This window comes from Filicampus tigris, chromosome 21, assembly GCF_054856515.1.
Source record: "Filicampus tigris isolate MCC_2025a chromosome 21, RoL_Ftig_1.0, whole genome shotgun sequence".
In the NCBI taxonomy this organism is placed as follows: Eukaryota; Metazoa; Chordata; class Actinopteri; order Syngnathiformes; family Syngnathidae; genus Filicampus; species Filicampus tigris.
Window position 1 is genome coordinate 6,807,386 of NC_141237.1, and position 23,252 is coordinate 6,830,637.

Sequence of the window (23,252 nt, forward strand, 5' to 3'; positions counted from 1 at the left end):
TGCAGTGAACCCCCGTTTTTCGTGGGGAATGTTTCAGACGCTCCCGAGGTGAAAAATCCGCGTTATAAAGAGGCCATATCAAAACGTCATTTGCATACTAAACGGTGATTGGGTGTAAAATACCGTATGTGAGCTTGCTGACAGGGTGGACACTTTGGGCAAATGTTAATGAGCACTTTGTAAAGTAATCACGTCGCAATTTGATTACTTTCAGCAAGCTGATTGTGTGCTGTATGTATTTTAAATTTGAGAAAAGTTGTCAAATCGATGATATTTGAACATGACAGAGTGGACATGTTCAGCTTGACAACATCTGGCGACACATGTAAAATTACAAAACATCCATGTAAATTATTTGCAACTGTTGACTGAAAGACCAAATTTAATGAAGGCGTCAAAAGGTTTCTTAAAGGGGCAGCTGCCCCGTTATGACAGGGTGGACTAATTTCATGATTTGATCGTAAAAATGGAAACAGTATAAATGGTGAAAAATAATTTCATGATTCTTTTAGCAAGCTGATTGTGTACTGTATGTATTTCCAATTTCAGAAAAGTTGTCATATCGATATTTTAACATGACAGAGTAGACATGTTCAGCTTGACAACATCTGGCAACGTACATAAAATTACTCACATTAAAGGGGCAGCTGCCCCATAATGACAGGGTGGACTAATTTCATGATTTGATTGTGAAAATGAAAACAGTCTTCGTGGTGGAAAATAATTCATCAAATAGACTGTTGTGACAAATAAAACAAACACCAATGATGTAGTGAAACATTCTTTATTCACACCATTTTCTACTCCAGCTATGTTAAAAGTTAACATGTCCTCTAGTTCCTATGATCTCTCATTCATCTGTACACACTATATAAAAAAGTCAAGATAATATGTTTAGAAATCCAAGAGGGGTCACGTGGCGAGGAGGACTCCTCTAACACCACTTTGACTTCTTCTTTTTTTTTTTTTTCTTTTCTTTCCCCGCAACCCCTCCCGTTTGTTTTTAAGACAAAGAGCATATTGAACAAGGCATTTGTAGCAGAGCTCAGAATGGGGCTTGACATCTGTAAAGCACTTTTGACTGTACAGCTCACGTGGAACAACACTATACCAAAACGGGTCAATACACAGAGCATGAATGGCAAAGTGGAAACGTTCCGTCAATGTTTGGACTCACAAAACACAACACGATGCCGCGCGACGAAAAAAAAAAAAAAAACAACAAAAAAAAAAACAACAACAAAATAACGGTACCACAGAAGAAAGAAAACAAAACTTCTCTTTAATTTCTTAAGCATTTCATAGAAACAAAACAAATCGGAGTAAACAAATAGAAGACTATATTTACAGTGAGGTAAAACACATTGGTCTTTAAAATGGAGGTATTTTCTTTTAAAATGTTTTTTTTTTGTTAGACTGATTATGAAGATGATGTTCAGCTTGCGGATGACTTCTACAAAGTGAATGGACAATCTCGTGCAGTCTGGGCATTTTAAAAGTTAAATGAGAAAAAAAAATAACAACAACATATATAATAAAGCTTTCTGCTACTTTTAACGCCACGACCGCTTCACTGCAGCCTTTCCGAGCACTTTTTTAACCCAAGCCTTCCCGTTGCGTAATATTGAAATCCCTGTAGGTGAGCGGCGGGCTACAACCTGCTCGTTTCCTGAACCGTTTTTTCCAAGCCGCTCGTCCTCTTCACAGTGTGGATCACGTAAGCGCAGACACTAAATCGACCGACCTGTGCGGGCGACGCTCTGGCGGTTTTTGCATAAAAAAAAAAAAAAAAATGAGAGGACGACCAGCGCTGCGGATTTTTGCTGCCGTGACCTTTGGGTCGTGACGCAGGTCGCGCTCCCACTGGCCGTACATGCTCGGATGCTGGCTCGATACATTCACAGCTGTGCGTGGTCTGAGGTGCTAGAGCTGCTGGCATAGTTTTGAGTGTCCCTCTTTTTCGAGCAGGAAAACGGCTACTCGCCAAGAAAAAGGCATACAGTACACGTGCAGTATACCTGACGGGCTTGGGAAACACCAAGTAGCTCAGAGAACGCGGCTCACAATCCCCTGATTGATCCATCGGAATTGCAAACAGATGTTTTTTTTTTTTGTTTTTTTTTGCCATTCTAAGAGACTGGAATCGGTTTAATCGAAACTCAAGTGGAGCATGCTGCAGGGCTGTGCAATTAGTCGAAACGATTATTACACTCCGCGACGACAAAATGGGTGTAATCGTTTACACAAGGAAATCATACTTGAGTTTATACATTTGCAACTTTTTAAAGCATTTATAATAACTCATTTGATACATTTTACACCCCACGACTACAAAACGGGTATAATCGTTCACACAAGGAAATCGTACTTGAGTTTATACATTTGCACCTTTTTAAAAAATGTATAACTAATTTGATACATTTTGTGTGGTCCAATCGGAACTTTCATTTATTTGTCTTTGTATATATTTGTTATGTTTAAACATTTTCTTGTTTTGTACTAAAAAAATAAATGATCGTTTCAATAATCCTGATTTCAATTATTTCCATAAATAATCGGGATCGAGCAACCCTACCATGCTCTAAAAAGTCCCTTTTAATTTACAACTAGTTGAGGTAGGGCCTGACTGCTATGATTTTTTTTTTCAGGCCTATGCCGATAAAATTCCGATTACAAATTAATCGAGCGATCAAGTAAAATATATGTAATGATAAAAATGAATTCTTTTTTAAATTTCTAAATTTGACAGTTTCACAATACTTTGACCAATAGTATTTGTAACGCTTTACCAACAGAGCGTATTCGTGACGATTTGAGTTCAGCGCCGATTCATCGTTTGGGGCCAAAACGGAATATTTGGAAGTCCCATCAAAACAAGAAGAGTTTAGATGTTCAAACCTTTCCGAGCATACTATATCCCTGTTTGTGCATGTGCGTTTGTTTCCAGCGTAACTCTGAATTAAATACGAATGAGTAATTGCGGTCAAGTGAAACCTGAGCTGAGCCGCAAGCTGCAGTGAAGTGTGGCCCTTGTAGCGATGAGATTAGAGCACATGGAATGAGAAGACAGAAAGGCAACAAAGCATCAAGGACGTCAAAATTTGCCCGGATGAAGACAAGGAGCCCCGATGTTATGTTTTTTGTACAGTTCAGTCACAAAAGAAAAGAATGAAGAAGTACAAGGCTGCTGGTGACTTTTAAGACAAGGATGACAGTTATCCGACATACCAGAGGTGCTGCAGTTTTTGTTTCCGTTTGAAGTAATAATCCCAGAGATATGACATTGCTAATGGAATAAACAAGCCACGCAGCTACAGTCCCACTTTAAATTTTGCCACCAACACCAGTCACTTTGCTTCTCCAGATCCGAGACGGATCAATCTAGAAGCTAACATGGATCAAGAATCATTTCGGCTGCATAATTTGGGTTTATTAGAACATTTCGACATGTGATTCGATTTTTGAAGGAAACCACCAAGCACGGGGAAGAACGACCAATCAGTGACAGAAAGCGTGACGGACAAGGCGGGTAAGTTTGGACTTCTGGAAGAAAAAAAATAAAAAATAAAAAATCCATTCCAATTTTGCAATTGGGAATAACAGGCTTGATTTGCAATGACAACAAGGAACAGAATGACTCGATTCGAAGCGATGTGAGGATATTTACGTCCGGTGGCAGCTCGTCTTTAAAAAAAGGAAAGCGCGCCGGACAAATGGGCAACACGTCAATACGTCACAAAAATTTTTGTGGGGTAAACTGTGGAGACAAACACGGGGGTTTGCTTCAAAGTGAACATGAATGGATGTGGGATTTCGATTGCCCATGTAACAAGCTGCATTGAAATCGATGTTTTGGTCTCTCTATTACAATGGCTTTCGACACAAAAAAGCAAACGCAAACATATCCCGCGATTGAAATGTAGAATATACAAACACGACGCCAACAAATGATGAAAACAGGTGCTACATGTGATTTTGGCTGTACAGTCTAGTGACACCGGCTTGCAAAATCACACTGGTCAACAGCAACTTTGAATCAAGAGATGGCTTTGCTTCCCTCAACCGATTTTGGACGCCGATTTAAAAAATCGTTTTTTTTTGTCTTTCACATCAGGTTTGGAGATATTTTCTTCTTTTTTTTTTTTTTTGTCTTTCAGTTTGCAATGCGTCGTCATTTGTCATAGCTTCTGATGGTCCTAAAAATAAAACCCACCGGTTACTATTATATATTATTATTATGAAAACCTGGGGGGAAAAAAAATCATCTCGAAATGTTGACTCAAATCTCTGGTTGCAAAATGTCGTAAAAATGCGTTGACCAGCGTTCATTGATTACGGCCTTAAATTAGTCTTTGAAAACCCGCATTGGAGGACTGTTCTATAATACTGCATTGGGTTTTGTCCTTATGATTTGCTTTTGATACGTTTTTTTTTTTTAATGCGTATGTACATAAACGATCCTATCGTTGGTCCCTAAAGGCTCACAAGGATTCTGGTTTTCATTAATGTACAAAGCAACCGCACCCCGATTATATTATATTATATACACAACTTCACCTATGGCTTATTCTACTTTGACAAAGAAACGTCGCACAGAGAAGACGCCGTCTTGAATGACCGCTTTTGCGCCGCCGCGCGAACGGAACACGACATTCGCAACATCAATCATTCTCGGAAGCGTTTGAAAACGTTTCCGTGATGCTGATCGCCCCGCCGGGGGGGGGGGGGGGGGGACGATCGTCGGTTTCTACCGGGGAGGACGAGCTGTCCATTGAGTCGCCTGCTGAGGCGTTAGCGTGTTCGCGTGTTCAGAGGGCAGGTCATGAAATGGCACCAGAAGGCTCGAGGCTGGGTTGTTGTTGGCGTTGTGCGTATCTTTCCTTTCTTTCGGGACTTTTTAGGTGTGCATAGTGCGAGCTACTGTATGCTCGGCCTTTTCTCACACACACACACACACAAGCGCGCACGCACACACGCATAGCTGCATACACGCCAGGAACAAATGCTTTGCACAGCAGCTGGCATGAGGATTTTTTTTTTTTTTTTTTTTTTAAAGCACTGGCACTTTCCGGTAACAGCTGGACTGGAAGGCATGGCGGCAGCTGATTGTTGTTGTTGTTTTGTGATTTGAGCAAAGTATAGAAAATACACGTTTGTCTACGGCTGTAAATTGCATATGACGCAGCATGTTTGCCGAAACTGAATGAGGTCATCGTGTCCAGTTGTAAGTGTTCAAAAAGAAGAAGAAAAAGACGCCCTGCCACTCAAAAAGAAGAGACAACAATAAATTAAACTGACCTTTTCCATCTCCACGACAATACATGGGGGAGACGGGGAAATAACACGTGGAAAATCAAAACCGGGTGCAAAAAAGAAAAAAAAAAAATCGGTGCAGGGATGAGAAATGTTGCACTAAAATTCCGACTGGACCGCACAGGGTGTCTTAATACTTCTGGTCCGCGCTTGAGTCCTCGGCGCTACTTGCGTCCCAACATCTACGATGAATAATAACTACGCTCAAATGACGATTCGTCCCGGCTGAGCTTCGAAGCCATTTTTTCCAAACGTTCCTGGCAGACGATGACTTCCTTTTGCTGCTCCTGGCACGACCAAAATGCTTGCGAAAGAACCCTGGAGGACATTTCTCCGCATTTGACACTCATTGACGGCAAAAATAACATTTCTCACTGTCGGGCTAAGCTAACGAGGGTGAACCCGAGATTACGGCGCATTAGTGTTGCGGGAGCACTTTGTATAATGACGTTCTTAAAAAGAATGCGCGTTTGTGTTTTGTAAATTATCTCTGTGGATTGGGCTAATGTGACATCATCGCATTAGAGGGGGGAGGGGGGGGGTGCATATTGAATGAATGCGAGTAGCTTACAACCCAGTGAAGTGAATAATGAAAGGCTAATATACAAATGAGGCGGTGAGGGTGATTATGTAAGGCAGCTCAGCGGTCTCTCGGGTGACACCCGCTTGTGGAGTCGACCTGAAGCGATGAAGGCCCGCCCGGGATGGACCCCCGTTGCCCAAAAGGGTCTTGAAGAGTCTTCCTCGAATGAGTCAAGGAGCATGGAGGAAAACGGGGGCCAAGGGCTTCTTCCTTGAACGCCCTCAAGGGCGCTGCCGCCCTTCATCAGATTCAGCCGTTTATCCGCCCGTCCGTCCGTCCGTCGGCGGATTTCAGGGTGCGCAACGCTCAGGCGTCTTGGCTTCTGAATGCAAAACTCGCCGTTGGGTGAGGGAGAGAGGACACCGGGGAAATAATTGTCTGCGCTTCCCTTCCAATCCGGAGGAGAGGAAAAAAACGGAGAATCGCAGTGTGGATGATCACGATGTAATGCGAACGATATGGATGCCGGTCAGAAATGTGTTTGCGTGCGTGTTTGGGAGTTTGCCGTCTACATTTTGATTCCCTCCTGTTGGCTGAGTTGGGACAGGGTCTTCTTGATACGCAGCGCCGTCAGCCGGGCGGCGCCGTTGGCGTACCAGCACTCTCGCATGATTTTAGCCATGACACGTAACGCCTGCGGAGGACAAATAACCAAGTTGAACGTCCACGCGAAGTCAGACCTAAAGTGATCAATCGGGGTCAAGAAAAAAATATGCACGGGGGGGGGGTCCGGAAAAAAAAAAAAAAAAAAGCAACTTTGACTGATTTGAGAGAAATGACGCGGGTAAAGTTTTATGTGAGTCAAAAGTAAAAAAGAAAAAGAAAATATTTACAATCATATGTTGCATGCGCCCGCACAAGTCTAAACACGGCGTTCTGACCACAATTGCATTCGTGACTTATGAGTTACGAAGCACAATTCGCCCGTTTGAATCCGTGTCTGAGGGCGGCCATTTTGTCACGTGCCGGGCTCGGGTAACGACCAATCACGGCTCAGCCGAGCAACTGCGATGTCGTTTTCAGTCGACGGCGCCTGACAAAATGGCCGCCCACTGGGATGGATAAAAACGGGTGGATTTTGCTGCTTAACGCAATATTAGCTCATTCACTGCCATTGACAAATTTACGCGTCTTTTCATGGTGCAGCCAGGAACTTACATATATATTTTTCCATATTTTTTTGGAGAGGGGGGATTAATCTCATCCGCGATTTCATTTCAGGGAAAATATATATCATAGAAATACAATGGATCCTCCTTCTTACCTCGCAGCTCTGCCAGCGGTTGGGAATGTTAGGCCGAAGCTTCTGCTCGCAAACCACCTTTCTCATCTCCTCCACTGACGGATCTGACTGAACCAGGTCATAATACGGCAGCTGGTAGTCCTCATGGATTCCTGGGGGAAAAAAAAGAAAAAAATTTCAAAAAAATATCGGCCAAATTACATGCTGTTCCCCCCTTGTGGTGTGCCTGCAACACTTTTTGGCCCTGTCCCTAATAATGGAGGCGTCAACAATTCCACTTCTTTGTTCCATTTATCCATCCATCATTCATGCAGTCAATTTGTCAATCTTCCAGTCATTTGAGTGTAAGCCCGCCGGGGGAAATCTCACCTCCCATGGAGCAGCGACTGGCAATCTCCCAGAAGACCAAGCCCATGGCGTAGATGTCGGCTCGCTTGAAAGATTCAAAGTGCTTCATGTTTATGGAGTCGTCCAACACTTCTGGCGCCATGTACCTGCAAAGAAAAACGCAGGCGTGCTATGAATGCCATTTTGGATCTATTGTTTGAAAACGATCACATAGCTCCAATACCAAACGCTCTTGTGTTGGGACTTGAAAAAGAATCGAGACATATCCAGACTAAGAAGGCCGCCAGAAATAAAGAGCTGAACGCCAACCATTCAACACTGATACGTGACAAATCGGACCGGAGACTCTTTTGTCCCCAGAGCAGTAAAACTGCAAAATCTGCACAATGTCCCGACCGATAAAGTACAGATAAAACACAGGTGGACAAAATGTACGTGTCTCTCTTCTATTTTTTTTTTTTTTTTTTAATTATTATTCGTTACCCAGTAAAAAGACAAACACACTATTACGTGTCAAATTTTACGGGTAAAACTGCTTTCTACTGGGGAGCCAAGTCAGAACACAACCTTCGGATACGTGCCAACTATCCCTGCGTTTAATCTGTTTCTTCACTTCGGAATTGATTTATAATCAGGAAAAAAAACGGTGCTTGCATTTTTTTTTTTTTTTTTTTGTCAACAACATGCCATTAACGCAAAGAGGAAAATGTGTAAATAGCAAAACGCAAATAGGCCGGGGTTGACTGTCTCTCCAATTCAGCCTTGAGTGGCGTCTAATGACTGTCTATATAATTAATGAATACAACAAATCCCTTTTGGACGCATGAAATACATTTAATGAGCATCAGGTAATTACACTGCATTGTATATGCGGGAATGAGTCGAGCTTAATATCTTGAGAGCCCGAGTGACCTCATCTGTCAATTGTCTCCAACGGTTTGGGCTGCGAAGTGACGCTCGAGTTCCGCCATTGATTCTGGAGCGAAAGTGACAAGAGTAAAGAAACAAAAACACTTGTAAGTTATTAAGTGGTACCTTTTGGTTCCCACTCTGTGATTCGGAGCGATGTCAATGGTGTCCGTGGCTGAGTCATGCCGGACGGCCAGACCTAAATCTGCAATGCAGCAGGTTCCGTTCTTCTTCACCAGGATGTTCTTTGACTTCAGGTCTCGGTGAGCAATCGCCGGCTTACCTGCGGAAAGTCGGCGAGCCAAGACGTAGAATTCACGAGCTGAAACCCGATCAATTAGGAAACACAGCTGATTGGAAATGCATGTCCTCACCGGTGTTGCTTTCGTCAAGGATGGCGAAAGTATTTCGTTAACGCCCCTTTTTTTGACGATAATGAGACGACGGCGAGCTAAACGTGGCTCTTTGACGACGAAAACATGACGTGACGTACATGAATTTTCGGTGACGAGACGGGACGGGGCGAAATTGTTAGCGTGTGGTCCGTCAAAACAGATGACATCCCTTCCTATTGTATATGTAATTTGTCTTTCAAAAAAATTGCAATGCAAGTTTTTTTGGTTGAGCTAACGTCAAGGCTAACGTCAATTCATTCGCTTGTTGTGTGTAAAGTCGAATATTAAAAGTAGATTAAGGCAGTGGTCCCCAACCATTTTTCTACCACGGACCGGTTGGTCCACGTTGGGGTGTGTGTGTACAATAATAAACGCATATCCACGCGTTTTTTTATTTCACCAATATTGAATGACGTCTCAGCCTTAGCAATGCGGCTAGCCGCCAAAGTACTTACCTTTTTTTTTTTTTACGAATCAGTTAAAAAATGTACGAAACTTTGTATGCCTATTTTTAACTAAAATGGACCAAAACCTTTTTGAATTTTCGTCGACTGAAACTAGACTAAAACCTTTTAGAGTTTTCGTTGACTAAAACTAGACTTCACTATCACTAATCGGAATGACTAAATGTGACGAAAACTAATAAGCATTTTCGTCCAAAAGACTAAGACTAAATCTAAAATGCCTGCCAAAAACAACACCGGTCCTCACATTTCTACCCTAGCTTGTCTACAATAATGAAAGAGGTTTTATCTCTACTTGTACATAAAACCTGAGCAAGTGTTATACAACTTTGTTGTTTGTTGCAGTACTTCCTTTTGACCCTGGGCTTGTTTTCCACACGCTGTTATCGCTAATGTACACGATACTCCTGGCAAACGTGTGCAGTGCTTAACATTCTGAGTCCAACATGTAGCTCTTAATTTAAGTGCTCTGCCTGACCTTGGAGTGAACTAAAATTGCGAGGACATCCACGACCGGAACGATTGGCAAGTGTCTTGAATGTTTTCCGCAAGTAAACGATCCTTCTCGGTGTAGGACGCCATGTGGGGAGCGACAATACAGCGGCCAAATTGCTTGCGTCGGTTTTCCTTGGCGTCATCATAAACTGACCTGACTTGCAATGCAAATGTGGTCTCATCAAATAGTGAGGGTGTACGTATGTTTGACAGGCCGGCAAATCATGACATGGTATAATATGTTGCGCATTTGCTGCTGCGTTGAGCTCATTTAAAGCCGCCGGGGAGTGCGAGATATATTAAACGCACGATATTTAAAACGCGCCGAAAAATTATTTTGCTTTCCGCGTTTCTACTTTGCCACAGTTCACATTTGAGAATGTTGCGCCGTGAAGCACTGCACCCAAAAACAAAACAGGTCTTTGGAGAGTCGGAGCGGCTCTCCGGTTTGCAGCTTTTAGCCTCAGGCAAGTTCAAGATTGCCTTCCCGCGTTGCGCGTTGCAGAAGCTCAGGCGGGTTTTTTCGACATGGGTAATGGGTAAAAACTGATGCTATTTGGAGTTATTTTCATTTTCTCCCAGCGGGCTTGGTGGAAAGTGTATATAGGCATTCAACAGCCTTGCTGCCTTGAAAAAGGTTTTGGAGCATTGTTATTCGCTAAGCGTTCATTTTGCCACCCATTTGAATGAGGGCGTTCTATTTCAGAGCCATTTGAATAGTCAAGTCAAGTTAAATGCAAGGTAAGAACACTTCCATTGATATTCATGGTTATGCTCACCTTGAGTGCCAACAATTTCCATATGGAGGTGGGCCAGGCCACTAGCGGTGGACAGAGACAGCTTGATCATGCCTTCGACGGTGACCGTGTAGCGGTTAAGGTAGTCAAACAGAGAGCCGTGCTCATGGTAGTCTGACACCAGCCACAGTTGAGTCCAGGTCCCATTATCTGCAGAGAGCGAGAACAACAGACGAGATGTATTCACACAATTAGAAAGCAACAATAATTGTGTAGTTCATTTCAGTTACGTAAGTCTTGTGAGAATCCCCAAGGCTCGGTTTGAGAACCACTGACAATTTGAAATCAGAGTGAAGTTTTCGGGGGAAAATGCCTCGCAAAAGTTGCCCGGCGACGTAAGCATGCCTCGCATGATCTTACTTGAAGCAGCATCAAAGCATTAACTCAAAGCCGTAGCAGACGTGGGTGGCGGTAATCCGCACCGAAAGTTGTTTGCCGACTGCCAATAAACGTCAGGAGATGAAAGAGGAAGCCGGAGGCGAGTCCAGACTGTTCCAACGGAGCATTTCAGTGCAATGCTAGCCAAAGATTCGAATAAGGTGAGCCAGGAGTTTAGTGCAGCCACGGGTTGGCTAGAAAACGTGGTCGAATGCTAAGCTACCATTGTCACTTGCTGTCAAAGTAGCAGGTTGTTTCAATTGATTTGATATTTTATAACGGTAACGTCAAATTTGACACGTAAACTTTTATAAGTCCCTCATCGTTGTGTCATTAAAGTTAAGAGAAAAAAAAAAGGGTTTTGTTTTGTTTCGACATACTGGTAGTGGATGATGGATTTGTAGCATTGCATAAATTCGAACCTTTCATTCATTCAAAATGTACATTTAACTCATTCACTGCCAAGGACATATTTATGTCTTTTCACAGTCCAGACGTTCAATCCCAGGAATTTGTTTATATATTTTTTCCACATCTTTTTCAAACCTTCGGGTAAAAGAGGGTCTGACAACGTCCGTCAGTGAATAAGTTAATATTGTCATAATAATACAATTCTAGGATATCATCACAACATATGTTGTTGTGTGCGTGGGGGATAAAATGCGAATGAATTGGAGGTCGATCGCTTTTCTGCAACAGATGTGCTCACTTGGTATTCTCACTACACTTGGCCGCTGAATAAAAAAAACATTAGCGTCTAACAGTGTAATACACAATTGACGGGATTAAACACAAGGACCCGATAGCTGGCACGTAGCCTAAAGCTATCTTCTGATTTGGCTCCGCCGGTAGAAAGCATTTTTTGCTTGTAAAATTTGACATGTAATACATCATAGCATGCAAGTTGGTCTTTTTTGTTGTTGTTGTTGTTTTTTTGACTGGTTAACTAATCATAAAAATGTCCGATGTACCAAAATACTCAGCCTTAAAGACACTAAATGTTTTCTCTCTTTTCTTTCATTGTCCCAAAGGCCCATTTACATGGGCAGTCAGTGGAGGGAATAATAAGCCGTTATTACATAGCTCTGCACTGCGACAGTTCCTTCTCGATGTAGACCTGAGTTCGTGCGCCGCATCGCATCTTTTGTTTCAGAATTCTGTCATCGGAAAAAAACGCACAGGAGAAGACGCGCGCTGCTGCATGCCGTATCTATGTTTGTGCCTGTGTGTTTTGCGGATGTTTAACAGTCTGTTAACGTCTGCTGCATCTTCACTGGGGAGTTTTACTCCTCCACACTGTCTCGCAGTCTGCCCGATCGCACCGAACAACCGCCTGCACGACTTCACCTTAAGCAACAGTTCCCTTTGTACGCTGAAATCTCAAGGCTCACCTGTATTCAGGCTGCCAACGCACGCGTTTGCAGATGAACGCATTATACGAGAACTATTTTAAGGCGCCGTGGATTGATTGCTACACTTTGAGGTACCCTCTCAAACTTTCAACATTTGCTTTCCTCTGAAATAGTAATACTGTTCCTGTGCATCGATCCCGGATGCTGAACTTGATCTTCCACACGTAAGCGCCTCAAGACTAGCATACAAGCGCACCCTTGGAATAGCTCACCTTTGTTGTCCGCGGCGATGAAGCCCAAAATGTTCTCATGTCGCAGCATCACCGTTTGGTAGATCTCAGCCTCTCGGAACCAAGACCGCTCCTCCCGGGAGGAGAAAATCTTCACGGCCACTTCCTCGCCGCGCCATTTACCTCGCCACACCTCCCCAAAACGCCCCTTCCCGATGCTCTCCTGGAGGATGATCGTCCTGGCGATGGTTCTCTGGACAAGAAGTGGCAAGCCTGTGGATAAAAGCGGATGGCCTTGAAAAAATGGAATTGAAGGTTAAAAAAAAAAAAAAAAGGGAAAAATGTCATGTCTTATTACATTTCCAGGCTAGGAAATTAAACTGCAGAAAAGTTTGCCCGGCTCACATGGCTCAATCATAAATTTGGCAAACTGCTGAGAAGGAAGCAAACACGAGAATTAATTTAAAATCCTCTGCTGATACTCGGAGACCCCACGCAAACACAGACACAAACACACAGTCTGACTGAGAAAATGTAATTAAAAAAAAAAAAAAAAGCCCACACCTCACATTTACACATTGCGCCAGTCACACGCACAATTACACATTGTGCAATATGGTGTAAAATAGCTTGAAGGACTGGAACCAAGCGCTCTCTTGGCAGCATGCAAGAGGTGCCACACTCTCCACGGAGAGATGACTGAAGCCAGAACAGATAATAAGCATGTGAGCAGCCTTGCCTACACAGAGAAAGTGTAAATACCGCAACTATGCTCTGAATTAGCTTGTAGCTCATCTAGTGTGCGTAAATGTATATCATACATACAGATGCTTATATGAACATTATATATCCATAGGTCACAAAGCACAAAAAAAAAAAACGTTTCATTATAAATGCTGCTGTTCTCAGTTTTGAGTTGTCTTTGCATTTCCGCAATGAGGGCAGTTTGCGGACAATGAAGAATGAACGTTTAAATAACACTCTTCTTGCTCCGCATCAGTAACTACTGCATCTTTTGACGGCAATCGTGGCCGGCGGTGCAATTTATTGTCAGACATTTGCTTGATTAAGCGGCAAAAAAAAAAAAATTCCCCCAAAAAATGCTAACCCAACCTCGTGTGTGGCATTAACGCAAGTGAGTCTATTATACTGTCTTGATTTAATGTGAGATTAAAGCGCAACTCCACCGGTCCAAATCAATCCAAAACTCTGATTCAGGGTACATAAAAGGATAATATAAAAAAGCAGCATCACCCTCTTGACCTGCTTAGTATTAAAAATGTGCCCTTGGCAACCGTTACCGGATTCGGTATAAAACAAGAATTACGAGCACGCAGGCGGTGAGACGAAGAACACGAATGAGTGGGTGAGTAGCGGCATACCCGATCCTGAACCTGAAGTGGTCATATCATAGATTAGATCCTTCAGTGTTGTTCCAACAGTGATGAAGGGATGCTCCATGGAGGGATCCTCCTCGTTGGGCACGCGGTGGTGGTGGTGATGGTGGGCCCCCGCCCCGCCGGCCCCCAGCCCCCGGTGGCTGTGGCAGACATAGAATGCCAAAACCAGCAGCAAGCAGAGTATACACACTGGCCCGGCAATCACTGCGGCGAGAGCCACAGGTCCCAGAGATGGAGTCTTTGCGGTGGGGACTGCGGGAAAACACACAGACACGGGATACGGAAAAACCAAAAGCAAATAAGGACGTTTTCCATTTGCTTTGTACTTTTGTGTTGGTACGTTAACCTGCGTCAAGAAAAGGAATACTTCTAGACTTGATAAACTAAGGAGAGGGATGGGATTTGTCAAGGGCACAAAACTGCATCGAGGAAGACACTTGAATCGACTTTTGTCCATCATGGAAAACGTATAAGGGAAATGACGGTAACCTCAGAGCCGTCCGAAAGAATACAACAGCTCGGAAAGCAATTTCAAACCATGTTAGTTTCCAGGAAATTGAATAGCCCCTGATGCCTCGCTGTCACATTAGACATCATTGAAGTAGTCTGCTTTTGAGACAAAAAATACATTAAAAAAAAAACAAGAAAAAGGCTCGTGATGTATCCTCCTGGGCGCTGAGGTTATCTGTGCCCACTCCTCAAGTTTGGTTGAAAGAAATCTTAGGTGTAATTAGGACTTGCTCACATTAAACTGAGGATTTAGGTCAGGGAAAAAGACACAATAGAGTATTCAATATCCACTGGAGTGGATCGTACTGTGAAGTAAGAGGACTCCGACTCTCAGCAGAAAATTGGTAGTGTCCAATTTTCTAGCGTCAAGGTCGGTGTTCCAAAATGGACTATGAATGGCACTCAAGTCAATAGTAAAGTTATGATAACATACATCCTGTCACCTAAACTGAACCAAATCGGAAAAAAAGGTGAACGATTTTTTTCAAATTCATTTAAAAACGATTGAATATGTAATTGTCTTGGACTACAATAAGCCATGTAGGAAGGGTACACTAGAGGCATTAGCGATAAAACTCAGCCGAAGTCTTCTGGGGAAAAAACTGACAGTGCAAGTTCCTTCAGAAAATAATCAAAGAATTATGTGCGCTCTCACCAGGGAAAACGGTGAGGTCAGGGTCCTTGTTGCAATAATCGGTGGTACAGCAAATGGGATAAAGGCCCGTGTCATGCTTGAAGGATGGGGCACAGATGAAGGGTCGATCCCGCGGGAACAGCTCTTTTTCGGGAACACACTGGCGCAGCTCCGTCGTCAACCGGTTGCCTGTCTTGCGGATATTGACGAAACAGACGCCATCTGTTGTGCAGCTCGAGTTGGCACTGCAGCGCTCACAGTGACATTGGAGGGCTGGAGGGAAAAGAAGGAAGGAGAAAGTTACAAGTGAACGCTCTCAACATATTATATTGCAAGACAAGACGCCACGTTTGTTCGGCACGAGATACCCACGTTAAAAAGTTGCATGAATGTTCTGTGAACATAAACCAACATTCTGTATTCCAGGATCGAGCGCTGCACAACCACAAGTGCGTTTTTGCGAGCATTAGGGCATGGAAACTAAACTCCCTGACGGAATGAGACGATACGTCACTAAAATTGCACTTACACCGCACTTCTTCGGAATGTTTGCTGCGACTCGCAGTCTTCCACCGTCACACGGACACACAGGCAGTTGCTGTCTGTCATTTGGAGTGCACTAAACTCCTTTTTTTAAAGTACAAGGATCTGATAGGATCTGCTTTGCTGTTTTTCAATCATCCACGAGAAGGAAATGATATGAAGCTGCCACTACTGTATATGGAAATGAAAAGTCATTTTCAAAGTACCGTATTTTTCAGAGTATAAAGCATAAATAAAATCCTTAATTTGATCAACATTTGACAGTGGGATTTATAATCAGGTCCCCCTTATGTATGGATGTCGAACTGAAGTTGAATAAAGTTTGACTTATTTGCCGTACTGGTTTGTTACACTTAACATACGGTAATGTACCTTATAACCCGGTGCACCTTATAACTCAGTGCACCCTATTTAAGGACATTTCCAAAAGTAGACCTGTTCATTGAGATTGCGCCTTATAATCCGGTGTGCCTTATTGTCCGAAAAATACCAATTGAAAACACAGAAGAGCCCACAATGGGCTTATAAAACAAAGAGACCGCAGGATAGATTCATCCGCAACTACTGCAATTAGATTTTTTCGCAGCAGTTACTACCAAAACTTCTTTGTGAGTGCGGCACTTTAACTTGGCAGGATTCAAGTGCCCTTATTTCCCAGTGGAGTACACTCAGGACAAAGACTGACTTAACTTTGCAGCCCAAACCTTTTTTTAACATTGGCTTTTCAAAACAAAAATCAAATGGCCTTCTTTCATAAATAAATAACACTTTAAAATACGTGTTTGCCGTGTAAAAGAACATAGGATATTGGTTGAGGGTTGCAAAAACAACACAACAGAACAAGACAGACAAAGGGGCAGAAAGAATAATAAAGACACCAATAAAAACAAGATATAGGACTTGGCTTTTTTTATCTATTGGTGGAATGGGGAGGAAGTGCAAGCGGAAGCATGACGACATCAGCTGACGATTTTGTAATGTATAGCAAAATAATCAATGATTAATATCATCACAGGGCATCTCCAGAATGTGGAAGTGGAGAAGATGGAACGGTTTGATGCGAGTCCAGACCCCCGTCCGTCCAAGCCAACACTTTGGACATGCTTAATGTGATTGAGTGACCAACACAACCGCACTGGTTTAACGTCAACTTTTCAGATTTGTCATCGCAGATGACTTAATGACACAATTGCATGACAGAAATAAACACAGGTTAACACAAGCCCCCCCCTGTCACGCTGCAAAATTATACTCCACAGTCTCTATTGTGCTTCGGCAGTCTGTGTCTTCCAGCTCTCAAGTCTCCTCTCAACTAAAAATTTTACAGCCTAATACAAAGTATAAACGCTTGTCCCGGAAGTCACTACATGCTTCCATTTCGTCTCCCATTTTCGTTTCAGGTATCTTTCAAACAGATGTGGGGCCACTGTATTTGACAGCTTAAGCTTTGCGGTTTTTGAATGGATATCATTGCCACCACCTTGCCCGTGGCTCACCAATTGATAATGGAGCTGCATAGCAAAATTGCTGACTGGCAAGAAAACGTTATGTCCCCCACCGCAGTTCAGCCCCAGTTTGAGAAGCTTTTCAGCGGATACAATGGAGAGTGGCGAAGCTTTAACTGGACCATCTTTTGATGGCTCCTTTGCAACGCACACAACACCATTGGGTGTCTTTTTTGTGTGTACTGAATTAATGTCGACATGTCCTCATTTATTCATTATACTTAAAGTGTCCTTCCCCCTAGCGCAGCGTAGACAGTAGCTCGATGATATATCAGTCATGGCTGACTAGGTTAAAACAAAACAACACATCTACTACGACAAGATCTTTCAATAATTAACCTGACAGACCCACCGGCTGTGATATATAGTCACTGACAGAAACCGTTTGAAGAGGACAGTAGCGGAATTCTGGTACGACATCTGCGGTGCTGCAAGAAAATGTGTAAAAAAGAAACATGTTGGCAGTCAAGGAATGATTTCATCCGCCAGCAGACTTCCGTCTCCTGCAAATGAACTTGTGTTGTGGGTGGAGTCCAGACAGGCAGTTTGAAAGTATTTGAGTGCCCATGTGCTGCATGTTATGGGCGGGTTGTTGGAAAAAGACTCAAGCCAACAGACAGCTAAATAAAAGCCAGATGACACTGATCTACTCTGACTCAACCTCAGGACAGAGAATTCTGTCTGTCAAGAGACAAGCATGCGCAGACACCAGTCTAGACAGCAAAATAACTTCCGCTTAATGCCAAGTAAGAATCACCTGTGAATGCTCCCAGCTTACGGAGTTCTGTGTAAAACAAAACGGCAGCAAACTAGTGGAAGCATTTTTCTTAAATTTATGCAATGGGTCAAATTTCGAGAAGTGATACTGTCAATAAAACACAACTGCTTGAATCATACTGAAGCAGTAATTTGATAACATTTACACAAAAAGAAAAAAAAAAAAAGACCTGGACAGTAATTTGGAAGTCGACTAGTATCCCTCCAACATGTTCCCGCCATTTATTTGTCTACAGCTTTCTTTTTTTTTTTCCTATAGAGGGAATTGAACGGTCAATCCCAAGTTGCAAAGTTGAAGTCCTTAAAGAAATATGAAATGGCAGACAGACAAGGCCAGTCTCAGTTTCAATACAGTTGACTTAATCTAAGACAAAGCTTTGAATGACGCCAGTTAGAGAGACAGACTAAACAAACAAAGCGTGGACCAAAATCTGCGACATTGCTCCCAAGGCTTCTTCACTTTCTGAGAAATTGTGTGATTAGATTGCCTCTTCTTAAAGTCCATTTACAATTACCCGTAAATTGATGATAATAAAGCTTCGTATTCACGAGCAATTGTTACGCCTCAATGAGACATAACTAATAAAAGATGGATATCGTGTAGTCTATTGTGTAAGGGATCACACCATTTATTGACTCGTGTTAATGCCGAACAATATAGAAAAGAAGAAGCAGCTCACGCACCCTCTGGTAGCCACCAATTTGTAATGAGACTATGCGGACCCCGGATTTTAGAGTAGATTCTAACAACAACAGCATTATAAAAGATGTCAATTCTCCAATCCCCGCGATGTCTGACACTTTCAAACGTTTGCATTTTCAGACGATTAAAAGGCTGTTGTAAGGAAAAGGAATGGCCCAAACGACTTTCCCAGGCTTTGCCAGCCTGCGGAAAATACGACCCTCTTAACTTTAATAGGAATCACAAATACGGTAGGGATAAGATTGTGTTACAGTAGGCCCAATGTTCAAAATACACATTGCTGTTAGAACTGCATCTGTGGATGCGGAACATGAATGTTTTGCAAAAGTTTGATTGTCCAGGAGTAATGGGAGAAAATCTCTCATCCCCGTCCACACAATTGTTGGACAATGCACGGCAACGTCAGTTGCTTTCCCGGGCAGCGGGTCTTGAGTGTTGAATGGAAAAGATCTGACGTGACACAGCTGACACAAACGCTACAGTCACCGGGCAGCGATAGCCTGAGGTAAGATGAATGCTGTGAAGCAGTTGCATAATCAAGCAGTTGCCTTCTAATTTATTATCACCTTATTTCCGATTGACTTCACGACTGCATTTTCAACTCGCACACATTTACGACATCAAGTGCACAAACACTATGACGGCTCACACTTTGGATGCTCGCGGACCTTTCCTACTACTATTTTGTCTTTTCCGCATGAGCAATTTGACAGTGCGAACATTGTGGTAGCCAGGCAACAATGGAACCTAAAGCTATCGTCAGCAGCTGAACCGCATTTATCTCGACATCCTCGAGTAGTAAAAGCTAAAGTGGAGCTTCTCCGAAAATCTCTCCCTTCTGCCACATCAAGTTCCCATCACAGCTTTTCTCCGCCTGTCTTTTAAGTGCCCGATGCTATATCGCCTTTTCCCAACAATGGAGGGGGGGGAAACACACATTTAGGCAGGAACAAATGATTACCGCCGACAGTGAGGGTTCACTTTAGACCACAAGTGGCAGTAGACTGTAGGTGTGAATGTTGACAGTGTCATACTGAAAAGAGAAATACAGCTCAGGCTTGAAAGTTGCAAGCCCCTAAGGATGTTGTAAGTACGGATGAGAACCACGTTGGCAACATAAAGTCGGCCATCCGAGTGAATACCTCATTTATATATTACGGTAACTTAAACTATGTCATGGAAGTCACTTTGCAGCTCGCTCTCGTAGTTCGTCTCTCCGGCACAAAACGTACATATTTATATTTATGTCTGCCAACCATATCAAGTGGAGCAAAACTAACTGCTACGATGCTGTAGCATAGTTAGCATGGCATTTATATTACCTTGATGACTAGCCTGACCCGCGTATGTTGTTTGCGTTATGCAAAGGATTTCCGAGCCGTTCAAATTACACGTCAAGGGTAACATGGACTATAGGAAATGTAATGACCGAGAGACTCGACTACGAAATGGAACCAGCACACGCAAAGAAAAAGTACCTTTATTAATTTTTAGAACGTGTAAGGTACACCAAATGCAGTAACCATAGTCACCAAAATAAGAACGGAGGATTTTGTGGATACTGTTTTTTCCCCCAGCCAAACAAATCTTGTTTCCTCTTTAGTCACTCGTTTAGTGACTCATGGGAATCATCATTTACAGGGCATTTGGCAAGCGATGCTTCCGGCTTAGATTCCTGTGGCAATTACTGCTGGCTCCACCCAGCAAAAACAACCTCCTGTACACACAGTTCCTAAAAACTGATTTACTTTCCTCTACAGTTCCAAACCCACCGTCCGATACACCATATAAAAGGTTTTGAGGGCATGACATTGTTTAACTTGCTATACTGGTTGTAGTCTGCGGGATGGAAATGTAATGTCCTATGTACATTTAATGAAAAAAACAAAAATCTAATTCCAATAGTAATGTAACCAGTAGTTTTCCCTTAAAAATAGTACCCCTAATAAAGTAGATTTCTATAGTAACTTTCATAGCCATGTAACAAACGCTAGGTTATGCAGTCAAACTACGAAACCATACACAGTACATACTCGGGAAGCACAAAAAATGTAGACAATGTCACCCCGAGATTCACTCGATAGGATACAAGTACCGTATTTTTCAGACTGTAAGACACACTTAAAATCCTTTGATTTTCACAAAAATCGACAGTGCGCCTTATAATCAGGTGTGCCTTATGTATGGATGTCGAATTGAGGTTGAATAAAGTTTGACCTATTTGCTGTACTGGTTTGTTTCCCTTAATGTGCAGTAATGCGCCTTATAACCCGGTGCACTTTATATCCCAGTATGGAAATTTCCCAAAATAAACCTGTTTATTGAGACTGTGCCTTATAATACGGTGCACCTTATAGTCTGAAAAGTACGGTATTGTGTGAAACCCTCAGACAAAAAGTCATTTTATGTAAATTGGGGATGATGAATTTCCACCTTTCTCAAAACATCAAAACCACTTATATGGGGTGAAAATAGAATATTCGAAGCATTTAACTTGCTGAAAGGAAGTATTAAAACCCAGGGTGAAATAACGTGTCTAGCAACAACTCTTGAATATGTTTTTATTTTTTTTTATTGACTAGGCGGTGTATCTCAATAATTCTGTCCACACATCAATAAACCTAATGCCACTCTTGCTAACAGTTGTCTCCAGCATCCCCTTGAGGCTCTTGAAATTAAAAGACAAGGCCTTGAAGGAAAGAGCGGGAGAGAAAGAGAGAGAAAAAAAAGTGTCTTATGTTTCATATTTCATGAATCAATATGAATTTAATTCCACCAACCCTTAACAGTATCATTACACATGCAGTCCAAGGGCCAACACAGACAAAAAGCCTTTAAGTATCTGAGGCAGTCACTGAATTACCTCTGAATAAATGCTGTGTAGTCCAGTCATTGTTTAAAAAGTCACCAGAGTTTATCTTGAAGCGTGGCTGGATGAATAACGCTGATTACGCCACAGAATATTGCACAAGCTACATGTGGGGAAGGACTTGGGTCCTTGGGTCATTATAAAGTTACATTTATTTTATTTTTGAATGTTGATTAACTATTGAAACGTAGATGCCCTATCTTTTCAAATTAGACGGTAGATTGTTTTGAAGGAGAAAACGTTCCAAGAGACTGGCAAGGGGAGACGAGTCAGAGGAACAAAGTCCTCTTTCAAGCGTTCTTTCGAAAACTTAAAAGCCCAATTTTGACAGGAGGCACTTAAAAAGAATTCTTAATGTTCAATGCTTTGCTTCCCTGGCATCTGCAAGAAGTGCAACGTATGACATTTCAAACACCTATCCTAAATTTAACACCATTCCCTGCTGTACTCTCGCCCAGCTCACATCACAGCCACTGAAGTCTTTGGCTTTGGAACCAATGCACCTCATTTCCTGTAGGGCGGAAAAACCAAATTGACCCGGAGTTCAAAACAATGGTGCTCTTAGTTTTGATCAGAACAATTGTGATCATTACTCCAGATTAAAATGATTACCGTAAACGTCAATGGATGTCCGACATCCATTCGGGTTGCGTAACACTCGGCAACGTTAACGTTTTGCCCTCGTTGCCATGTGACACAGGAAAGCTCCCTGCATCCAAGTGGTGTATTTTAGTACATCCAAGTTGTGTATTTTAGTAGTTCCTAACAGCTTGTTGCCCTGCCCCCATCTCATTCCTGAGATCATTCACGGTAGTGAATGAGTTAGTGAGCAAGCTAACGCACCCCCCCCACTTTCTTCCACCAAGACCTTTCACCTTTGAGAGTAATTTCCATAGGTCAAGGCCCCACAAACCGTATTCTCCCCGCCCCTAGTCCCCATTCCACCCTTCCATTCTGTCCAGCTCTTTGTCTACACCAGATGTGCTCTTGCAAAGATTGTTTGTCCTTGCTAAAGCCAAAGCTGAGCAGTGTGGTGTAAACTAAATTGTGTTTCACACTCTAACGGGGTCAGAGGACCAGATACTGTCCTTGACATCAGGTAACTGGAAATCAATTGCAGGTTCTAAACATGATTTAACTCCCAGTTGTTCCTGATGTTACATCAACATTAAGGTAAATGAGGTGACAGTGCGAGTGCTTTGAATACGGTAAAAGGTATAAAAGCACTTTATACAGTATTTAGCCGTCCTACAATATTTTGTGATTATGACACAATCCCCGTTGTTTATTAAAAAAAAAAAATACTTCTCCGGGCTAATGACTCGGGATACATTAATACCACATTTTGAGACTATATTTTGAGAAAATATCATTTGGTGTGTGTATACAATGCAATTCTGTTGGAGATAGTAGTTTAGGAAATGCAAACTGCTGAGAAGGCGTTATCGGCACTAACAACACAATGATAAAATGAATACAGGTCAGAAACCTAAGAGATCGATTTTTTTTTATTTTGTGAACCGAACAAAGACAAGGGTAAGGACGGCCATAGAAATTGAGAATGGGAGGGGAATCAGGCCGTGCATCTGTCTGAAGCGCTCTTCTGATGAATATGTAGCAGTTTGATCAAAAGGTTAAACGGCGAACACCCTGGCAGCTGCACGACCAACGCACAAGTCAAAAGCATTTCCATGGCAAACCCCCACAATTGCAAATATTATTTTGCTCTTCACTTCTTTTGAGAACAGGCTATTACACATATCAGATTTGGCACCCACAATGCTGACCATACACACCAAAAGAC

The 23,252-nt window shown here is 42.5% G+C and overlaps 1 protein-coding gene across 1 annotated transcript in view; it reads right to left on the minus strand.

Moving 5' to 3' along the window:
• Window positions 1-768: 768 nt before the first annotated feature.
• tgfbr1b (transforming growth factor, beta receptor 1 b) overlaps window positions 769-23,252 on the minus strand; it is a 28,241-nt gene continuing 5,757 nt past the window's right edge. The window contains exons 2-9 of the mRNA XM_086020849.1: window positions 15,073-15,324; window positions 13,890-14,159; window positions 12,550-12,780; window positions 10,530-10,697; window positions 8,523-8,679; window positions 7,509-7,633; window positions 7,161-7,291; window positions 769-6,530 (exon numbers count right to left, since the gene is read on the minus strand). Of these exons, the coding sequence (XP_085876975.1) occupies window positions 6,405-6,530; window positions 7,161-7,291; window positions 7,509-7,633; window positions 8,523-8,679; window positions 10,530-10,697; window positions 12,550-12,780; window positions 13,890-14,159; window positions 15,073-15,324 (1,460 nt within the window). The 3' untranslated portion in view covers window positions 769-6,404. The remainder of the gene's footprint in view (window positions 6,531-7,160; window positions 7,292-7,508; window positions 7,634-8,522; window positions 8,680-10,529; window positions 10,698-12,549; window positions 12,781-13,889; window positions 14,160-15,072; window positions 15,325-23,252) is intronic.